This window comes from Oncorhynchus clarkii, unplaced genomic scaffold (genome assembly GCF_045791955.1).
Source record: "Oncorhynchus clarkii lewisi isolate Uvic-CL-2024 unplaced genomic scaffold, UVic_Ocla_1.0 unplaced_contig_10394_pilon_pilon, whole genome shotgun sequence".
NCBI classification, from domain to species: Eukaryota; Metazoa; Chordata; class Actinopteri; order Salmoniformes; family Salmonidae; genus Oncorhynchus; species Oncorhynchus clarkii.
The window spans coordinates 718-11,577 of NW_027260353.1; the positions used below are offsets into that span (position 1 = coordinate 718).

General features: G+C 42.2%; 1 protein-coding gene across 1 annotated transcript; it reads right to left on the reverse strand.

The window, feature by feature from the left end:
- Nucleotides 1–3,051: 3,051 nt before the first annotated feature.
- Nucleotides 3,052–10,044, reverse strand: LOC139401375 (uncharacterized; the record flags this gene model as incomplete). Its single annotated transcript, XM_071145674.1, has 7 exons — nt 9,983–10,044; nt 9,348–9,436; nt 5,994–6,069; nt 5,400–5,673; nt 5,009–5,254; nt 4,801–4,871; nt 3,052–3,331 (listed from the first exon to the last, which is right to left on the reverse strand). Coding segments are annotated over exons 1-7 (1,051 nt in total), but the record flags the coding sequence as incomplete, so codon positions are not given.
- Nucleotides 10,045–10,860: the final 816 nt, after the last annotated feature.

The following is a 10,860-nucleotide window of genomic DNA, read 5'->3' on the forward strand; positions in this document are numbered from 1 at the left end:
GGACAAGACATGTAGGACATCTCTCTCTCTCTCTATCTGACATGTAGGACATCTCTCTCTCTCTATCTGACATGTAGGACACATGTCAGATAGAGAGAAAGAGATCTCCTACATGTCATATAGAGAGAGAGAGAGAGAGAGATGTCCTACATGTCAGATAGAGAGAGAGAGATGTCCTACATGTCAGATAGAGAGAGAGAGAGAGAGATGTCCTACATGTCAGATAGAGAGAGATGTCCTACATGTCAGATAGAGAGATGTCCTACATGTCAGAGAGAGAGATGTCCTACATGTCAGATAGAGAGATGTCCTACAGAGAGAGAGAGAGAGAGAGAGAGATGTCCTACATATCAGAGAGAGAGAGAGAGATGTCCTACATGTCAGATAGAGAGAGAGAGATGTCCTACATGTCAGATAGAGAGAGAGAGGTGTCCTACATGTCAGATAGAGAGAGAGAGAGATGTCCTACATGTCAGATAGAGAGAGATGTCCTACATGTCAGATAGAGAGAGAGAGATGTCCTACATGTCAGATAGAGAGAGAGAGAGATGTCCTACATGTCAGATAGAGAGAGAGAGAGATGTCCTACATGTCAGATAGAGAGAGAGAGATGTCCTACATGTCAGATAGAGAGAGAGAGATGTACTACATGTCAGATAGAGCGAGAGAGAGAGAGATGTCCTACATGTCAGATAGAGAGAGAGATGTCCTACATGTCAGATAGAGAGAGAGAGAGATGTCCTACATGTCAGATAGAGAGAGAGAGAGATGTCCTACATGTCAGATAGAGAGAGAGAGAGATGTCCTACATGTCAGATAGAGAGAGAGAGAGATGTCCTACATGTCAGATAGAGAGAGAGATGTCCTACATGTCAGAGAGAGAGAGAGAGAGATGTCCTACATGTCAGATAGAGAGAGAGAGATGTCCTACATGTCAGAGAGAGAGAGAGAGATGTCCTACATGTCAGATAGAGAGAGAGAGAGATGTCCTACATGTCAGATAGAGAGAGAGAGATGTCCTACATGTCAGAGAGAGAGAGAGAGATGTCCTACATGTCAGATAGAGAGAGAGAGAGAGATGTCCTACATGTCAGATAGAGAGAGAGAGAGCGATGTCCTACATGTCAGATAGAGAGAGAGAGAGATTTCCTACATGTCAGATAGAGAGAGAGAGAGAGATGTCCTACATGTCAGATAGAGAGAGAGAGAGATGTCCTACATGTCAGATAGAGAGAGAGATGTCCTACATGTCAGATAGAGAGAGAGAGAGAGATGTCCTACATGTCAGATAGAGAGAGAGAGAGAGATGTCCTACATGTCAGATAGAGAGAGAGATGTCCTACATGTCAGATAGAGAGAGAGATGTCCTACATGTCAGATAGAGAGAGAGAGATGTCCTACATGTCAGATAGAGAGAGAGAGATGTCCTATATGTCAGAGAGAGAGAGAGAGAGAGAGAGATGTCCTACATATCAGATAGAGAGAGAGAGAGAGATGTCCTACATGTCAGATAGAGAGAGAGAGATGTCCTACATGTCAGATAGAGAGAGAGAGGTGTCCTACATGTCAGATAGAGAGAGAGAGAGATGTCCTACATGTCAGATAGAGAGAGATGTCCTACATGTCAGATAGAGAGAGAGATGTCCTACATGTCAGATAGAGAGAGAGAGAGATGTGCTACATGTCAGATAGAGAGAAGAAAGAGATGTCCTACATGTCAGATAGATAGAGAGAGAGATGTCCTACATGTCAGATAGAGAGAGAGAGAGATGTCCTACATGTCAGATAGAGAGAGAGAGATGTCCTACATGTCAGATAGATAGAGAGAGAGATGTCCTACATGTCAGATAGAGAGAGAGAGAGATGTCCTACATGTCAGATAGATAGAGAGAGAGATGTCCTACATGTCAGAGAGAGAGAGAGATGTCCTACATGTCAGATAGAGAGAGAGAGAGATGTCCTACATGTTAGATAGAGAGAGAGATGTCCTACATGTCAGATAGAGAGAGAGAGAAAGAGAGTGATGTCCTACATGTCAGATAGAGAGAGAGAGAGAGGGATGTCCTACATGTCAGATAGAGAGAGAGAGATGTCCTACATGTCAGATAGAGAGAGAGAGAGATGTCCTACATGTCAGATAGATAGAGAGAGAGATGTCCTACATGTCAGAGAGAGAGAGAGAGAGAGATGTCCTACATGTCAGATAGAGAGAGAGATGTCCTACATGTCAGATAGAGAGAGAGATGTCCTACATGTCAGATAGAGAGAGAGATGTCCTACATGTCAGATAGAGATAGAGAGAGAGATGTCCTACATGTCAGATATATTAATGTATTGTTTAGCCTCGCCTCCAGGCTTCTTTTTCTAATATCAGTATTGAATGTAGTGTCAATAAGCTTGTCCCCTACAAACATTACTCTTACTAACTGACTCTTTGATTGGTTAGAATTTAGGTAGCTCAAGAAGAGATGTACAGCCATGATTTGTAAGAACCAACGCTGGAGAAGAGAAGCAGGTACGGGGAGTTGAACATTAAATAAGGAACAGACGCCCTCAGAACCCGGTATGCAACGACAAACTAACATTATTCCTGAAGCAGGGAACAGATATTTGGAACAGACAGATATAGGGGAGGATATGGCACAGGTGATTGAGTCCAGGTGAGTCCAATAATCGCTGATGCGCGTGACGGGGGAAGGCAGGTGTGTGTAATGATGGTGGCAGGAGTGTTTAATGCTGGGGAGCCTGGTGCCTTCGAGGGCCAGAGGGGGGGAGCGGGAGCAGGCGTGGCATGATTAGACAGTGCAATCTGTAATATCTTGTAATATCTTACCTATGTCTACTGAGCCATTGTACTGTTGATTTTATGTATTATATGTAATGAATGATTGCTTTCTGTTTAATCTCAATGATATCACCTGGATACACACAATAACTAAAAGAGGGGTCTGCTGAATGTTATTATGGAGTCAGTTGAATGTTCTTTCTGGTTAGACCTACACTGAACTGTGATGGTGATGTATAGATTGATAGACAGAATGTACATGTTACCTCTAGTGTGATCTCTCTCTAACTTCTCTGCCAGATCATCCAGATTCCTCCTCCTCAGGATCTTCAGTGTGTTCCTCACAGCTCTCTCAGGGCCGTAACTCTTCATCATCTGATCCACTGTGTCCTGTCTGTCAGTGTTCTCCAGCTGTCTCTCTGGGATGAGAGGAAAGTCAGGCAGCTGATCACTAGACAGGTAAAACTTAAACGTCTTCAGCTGTTCTTCAGTGAGCTCCTTCAGAGTGGTCAGCAGCAGAGCTGGAACATCCAACATGGAGGGTCTCTAAAATAACAAAGATGATAAGATATAAGAGAATAGAAATACTGACTACTGATTTAAAGAACATGAACATCGCCACACACAACGTGGTACAGGAATATACTCCGATGTTTTGAAATGAACTGACTATGACAGTGAGTACAGGTGATGTAACATATGAGGTAGAACTGACTATGACAGTGAGTACAGGTGTTTTAACATATGAGGTAGAACTGTAGAACTGACTATGACAGTGAGTACAGGTGTTTTAACATATGAGGTAGAACTGTAGAACTGACTATATGACAGTGAGTACAGGTGATGTAACATATGAGGTAGAACTGTAGAACTGACTATGACAATGAGTACAGGTGATGTAACATATGAGGGTAGAACTGACTATGACAGTGAGTACAGGTGATGTAACATATGAGGGTAGAACTGACTATGACAGTGAGTACAGGTGATGTAACATATGAGGGTAGAACTGACTATGACAGTGAGTACAGGTGATGTAACATATGAGGGTAGAACTGACTATGACAGTGAGTACAGGTGATGTAACATATGAGGGTAGAACTGACTATGACAGTGAGTACAGGTGATGTAACATATGAGGGTAGAACTGACTATGACAGTGAGTACAGGTGATGTAACATATGAGGGTAGAACTGACTATGACAGTGAGTACAGGTGATGTAACATATGAGGGTAGAACTGTAGAACTGTCTATGACAGTGAGTACAGGTGATGTAACATATGAGGGTAGAACTGTAGAACTGACTATGACAGTGAGTACAGGTGATGTAACATATGAGGGTGGAACTGACTATGACAGTGAGTACAGGTGATGTAACATTGAGGGTAGAACTGACTATGACAGTGAGTACAGGTGATGTAACATATGATGGTAGAACTGTAGAACTGACTATGACAGTGAGTACAGGTGATGTAACATATGATGGTAGAACTGTAGAACTGACTATGACAGTGAGTACAGGTGATGTAACATATGATGGTAGAACTGTAGAACTGACTATGACAGTGAGTACAGGTGTTTTAACATATGAGGGTAGAACTGACTATGACAGTGAGTACAGGTGATGTAACATATGATGGTAGAACTGTAGAACTGACTATGACAGTGAGTACAGGTGATGTAACATATGAGGGTAGAACTGACTATGACAGTGAGTACAGGTGATGTAACATATGAGGGTAGAACTGTAGAACTGACTATGACAGTGAGTACAGGTGATGTAACATATGAGGGTAGAACTGACTATGACAGTGAGTACAGGTGATGTAACATATGAGGGTAGAACTGTAGAACTGACTATGACAGTGAGTACAGGTGATGTAACATATGAGGGTAGAACTGTAGAACTCACTGTTAACTGTAGCACACACACATTTCAGACAGCATGTGGCTGTGATCTATATGTGGTTTGTCCGCAATGACATTTGACCTCTGACATGGCCACTGGTCTTACCCTCATTACTACATCCTTCTTCCTCCTTCTCCATTTATCACTGTCTGATGAGTCTCTCCGCCATGTTGTTGCTGTGGTAGATACAGGTATAGAAGAGAAGTGAAGAGAGGTAACGGTATATTTGTTGTATTACATGATCAATTATTCATTTAAATCATGTTGTCTTTTGTTTGAAGGAACGTTTGACACATTTTCTTAACAGTGTTACCTCTAGTGTGATCTCTCTCTAACTTCTCTGCTACATCATGTCGGCCTATCTCCCTCAGGATCCAGATTGTGATCACCACAGCTTCCTCAGCGTCGTCACTCTCCACCATCTGATCCACTGTGTCCTGTCTGTCAGTGTTATCCAGCTTGCTCTCTGGAATGTGAGGAATGCCAAATATCCTGCCACTAGACTGAAATTTCTTCAGCTGATCTTCAGTGAGCTCTTGCAGACTGGTCAGCAGTAGAACTGGAAAGAGAGAAACAGGGAAACAGAGGGGAAGACAGGAGGGGATAGAGAGTTATTATGAAGTCAGTAGAATGTTATTCCTGGTTAGACCTACACTGAACTGTGATGGTGATGTATAGATTTATGTACATTGTTGTTATGTTACCTCTAGTGTAATCTCTCTCTAACTTCTCTGCCAGATCATCCAGATTCCTCCTCCTCAGGATCTTCAGTGTGTTCCTCACAGCTCTCTCAGGGCCGTATCTCTTCACCATCTGAACCACTGTGTCCTGTCTGTCAGTGTTCTCCAGCTGACTCTCTGGGATGAGAGGAAAGCCTAACATCCTGCCACTAGTCAGGTAAGACTGGAATCTCCTTAACTCATATGGGTTTATCTCCTCCAGAGTGGTCAGCAGCAGAGCTGGAACATCCAATGTTTTCTAAAACAACAAAGATAACAACAGTGAGGAAGGAATAAAAAACCTGACAACTGAAATAAAATAAAGAACCTGATTATATTCATATTGTTAAGACGTACTAGAATATTTATACTGGTCTCTCAATATCTCATATCATCATGAAATACATTACATTAGGAACTTACACACACACATGCACACACACGCACACACACGCACACATGCACACATGCACACACACTCACACACACGCACACATGCACACACACGCACACACACGCACACACGCACAAACGCACACACATTCACACACACACGCACTTACCTAGTAACCTACCTACCTTTCCCACATTCAGCATCTCCAGCCTAGAGATCACAGTCTCCAGACTACGACACTTCTCTCCAGACGGGGTCAACCTGGAAACAGGAAACAGTCACACACTGTTCTGTTCCCCTACTACACCACCACATGCTGTGGTCACTACACTGTTCTGTTCCCCTACTACACCACCACATGCTGTGGTCACTACACTGTTCTGTTCCCCTACACCACCACCACATGCTGTGGTCACTACACTGTTCTGTTCCCCTACACCACCACTACATGCTGTGGTCACTACACTGTTCTGTTCCCCTACACCACCACCACATGCTGTGGTCACTACACTGTTCTGTTCCCCTACACCACCACTACATGCTGTGGTCACTACACTGTTCTGTTCCCCTACACCACCACTACATGCTGTGGTCACTACACTGTTCTGTTTCCCTACACCACCACTATATGCTGTGGTCACTACACTGTTCTGTTCCCCTATACTCCTAAATAATTACAGCATCTAAACAGTGGACTGCATGTATACTGACACCATCTAAACAGTGGACAGCATGTACACTGACACCATCTAAACAGTGGACTGCATGTATACTGACACCATCTAAACAGTGGACTGCATGTATACTGACACCATCTAAACAGTGGACTGCATGTACACTGACACCATCTAAACAGTGGACTGCATGTACACTGACACCATCTAAACAGTGGACAGCATGTATACTGACACCATCTAAACAGTGGACTGCATGTATACTGACACCATCTAAACAGTGGACTGCATGTATACTGACACCATCTAAACAGTGGACTGCATGTACACTGACACCATCTAAACAGTGGACTGCATGTACACTGACACCATCTAAACAGTGGACTGCATGTACACTGACACCATCTAAACAGTGGACTGCATGTATACTGACACCATCTAAACAGTGGACTGCATGTACACTGACACCATCTAAACAGTGGACTGCATGTACACTGACACCATCTAAACAGTGGACTGCATGTACAGTGACACCATCTAAACAGGGGACTGCATGTACACTGACACCATCTAAACAGTGGACTGCATGTACACTGACACCATCTAAACAGTGGACTGCATGTACAGTGACACCATCTAAACAGGGGACTGCATGTACACTGACACCATCTAAACAGTGGACTGCATGTACACTGACACCATCTAAACAGTGGACTGCATGTATACTGACACCATCTAAACAGTGGACTGCATGTACACTGACACCATCTAAACAGTGGACTGCATGTACAGTGACACCATCTAAACAGGGGACTGCATGTACACTGACACCATCTAAACAGTGGACTGCATGTACACTGACACCATCTAAACAGTGGACTGCATGTATACTGACACCATCTAAACAGGGGACTGCATGTACACTGACACCATGTGATGAATAGAAATAGACATCTGTTACAAAACACCATAAAGACTGAATAATGACATGCAGCGACTGCCATTGATTAGAGCTACATTAGTTGATGCTTCTTGATGACAAATTGACACCTGAAATGGGACTGAAACTGTCCCAGGAACATCTGGATGGTCAATTTACTAGACTAGACTACAATGTGTATTGCCATGAACTTCTGATAGGCTGAACCAGTGACCAGTGGTTTAAGCTGAAAAAATGCGCTCCTGCAACAGCTGCATAGTGTGGATCCCAGCCTATAGAATAACAGCTGCATAGTGAGGATCCCAGCCTATAGAATAACAGCTGCATAGTGAGGATCCCAGCCTATAGAATAACAGCTGCATAGTGTGGATCCCAGCCTATAGAATAACAGCTGCATAGTGTGGATCCCAGCCTATAGAATAACAGCTGCATAGTGAGGATCCCAGCCTTTAGAATAACAGCTGCATAGTGTGGATCCCAGCCTATAGAATAACAGCTGCATAGTGTGGATCCCAGCCTATAGAATAACAGCTGCATAGTGAGGATCCCAGCCTATAGAATAACAGCTGCATAGTGAGGATCCCAGCCTATGGAATAACAGCTGCATAGTGAGGATCCCAGCCTATGGAATAACAGCTGCATAGTGTGGATCCCAGCCTATAGAATAACAGCTGCATAATGTGGATCCCAGCCTATAGAATAACAGCTGCATAGTGTGGATCCCAGCCTATAGAATAACAGCTGCATAGTGTGGATCCCAGCCTATAGAATAACAGCTGCATAGTGAGGATCCCAGCCTATAGAATAACAGCTGCATAGTGTGGATCCCAGCCTATAGAATAACAGCTGCATAGTGAGGATCCCAGCCTATAGAATAACAGCTGCATAGTGAGGATCCCAGCCTATAGAATAACAGCTGCATAGTGAGGATCCCAGCCTATAGAATAACAGCTGCATAGTGTGGATCCCAGCCTATAGAATAACAGCTGCATAGTGTGGATCCCAGCCTATAGAATAACAGCTGCATAGTGCGGATCCCAACCTATAGAATAAAATTGAGGCTTTTTTTCCTAAAACTTTTGATAGGCTTAAAGGGCCAATCTGTAGTTGCTACATCCATTTTTGGACTTATAAATTATAAATACAGTACCAGTCAAAAGTTTGGGCACTCCTCATTCAAGGGTTTTTCTTTATTTGTACTATTTTCTACATTGTAGAATAATAGTGAAGACATCAAAACTATGAAATAACACATATGGAATCATGTAGTAACCAAACAAAGTGTTGAACAAATCAAAATATTTGTTGTATTTGAGATTCTTCAAGTAGCGACCCTTCAAGTAGCGACCCTTTGCCCTTTGCCTTGATGACAGCCTTAACAGAGTAGACTGGCTAACTCCGTAGTTTTGGGGTCATGCTCAGGTTAAACACTTTGGCTAATCTATACTTCCATATTTCCAAGTCCTATTCTTGAAGATCAAGGGGTATAACATTATTGGAATGACTGGAAATCTGATAGACTTTGGTTTTTAATGTAAATATATAATTGAATCATATTATTATATGAAGTGGAAAGTGATGGTTAAGAAGAAGCCTACATAACCACCACAAAGTAAAATGTAACATCCATATATGGCCAGCTATGTAAACATTAACATTGATTTATCCTGCAATAGATGTCGTTCAAATGTTAACATACATTATTGTCTTCTTCTAATGGCTCTTCAGGGGAAAGTCATCTAAAAGTAACGGAACGTAATCAGATTACATTACTGAGTTTGGGGGTAATCCAAAAGTTACGTTACCGACAGATAATTTGTAACTGTAACGGATCACATTTAGAAAGTAACCTTCCCAACCCTGACGGTTTATTTGAGCCAACCCATAATTCGCACCCTGGACTAATATCCTCTATGTTCACTCACATTCCATAAGAGGTGATGGACGGTTCGCTGGACGTCTCTTCACTCTCCTTCCCTGCTGGCTTCTGTTCCTTCTCAGAGGCAGCTACCACCTACACACACACACACACACACACACACACAGTCTGTCTTGTCTGAAGTCTTCTTTTTACTGAGGACCACACCAGGTTAGGGTCTAGGCGTGTAATAAAACTTAATGGATGAGAGAGTCATTGTTGAGAACACTAGTTCTCTTGACAACATCACTTGATTGTAAATCGCAACAGTTTACCAGTTAATTAACGTTGCAAAGTAAATTATAAACGAGTTCTGCTTTCTTCACTCGTTCGAATGACGTGCCAAGTACTAGCTATGAATTAATATGATATTACTGCGTTATGAATTCATAGCAAGATTAGAATATATAGTTCGTAGGCCTACATTAATGTCTATTACATCACATGTTATTGCATTTCATCATGTAAATCACTATTTCCGTTACTTTGATCGAGTCAATCTCGCACTTCCATGTTGCTGTAAATCAAATATGAAACGGATACAATGTAGCCTACTTAACTGTATCAACAACCTTTTTCAGGGACGTTTACAGATAAAATAGTAACATACTAAGTTTTCCTTTCCGAACTATATTGTCTTACTTTTGATGAGTCCATTTTCAGACACTCCAGGCGCAGCCAGCCGAATGGAAAATAATGAAGCCCGATGGCAGAGCGCTACAGTTTCCTTTCGTTTTGAGCAGCCCAGCTCATCCCATGACACATCCTACCAAAGGTCTCTAGTAGTGCGTCGCCCTCTTGTGGACAAACTGACAACAAACCAAAATAGGTCTGAGAGAAAGTCAAGAGACCATGGTTAAACCATTCTAATCTAGCTGCGAAGTCGATATAACATCTCTGATTATACCCTCCTGATTCAGGGAATCCTCCAACAGTGATTTTGGGAAAACTAGGGAATTTATTAAAATATTCAGCAATTTTGCAACCCTATCTCTAGGGCCCCCTGGTGGTTCAGCAGGACATTACACTGTAATGTGGGTGAAGAGGAAGAGGAGGAGCCATGGGCATGTGATGCTGTGAGGGAGGAATGCGAGAGAGATATATATACAATATGACATTTGAAATGTCTTTATTCTTTTGGAACTTCTGTGAGTGTAATGTTTTCTCTGTAATTTTTATTCTTTATCTACTTAACATGTGTTTCCAATGCTGAGAGAGTATATATGTATATTCATACCTGTTGTCGTGTTATCATCAGACAGGTCAATTCATATCTGTTGTCATTAATATTATTATCATCGGACAGGGCAATTGTAGAAATTTATGATAGTATAAATGTAAATGAATGAATGATGCATTTGTAGCATTTGTAGCATGAAGTGAGTTGATGACCATGTTTCTGGGGTGGATATGAATTTTGACGTGAAAATACACTGAACAGAAACATAAATGCAACATGTAAAGTGTTGCTCCCATGTTTCATGAACTGAAATAAAAGATCCCAGAAATGATCCAAACTC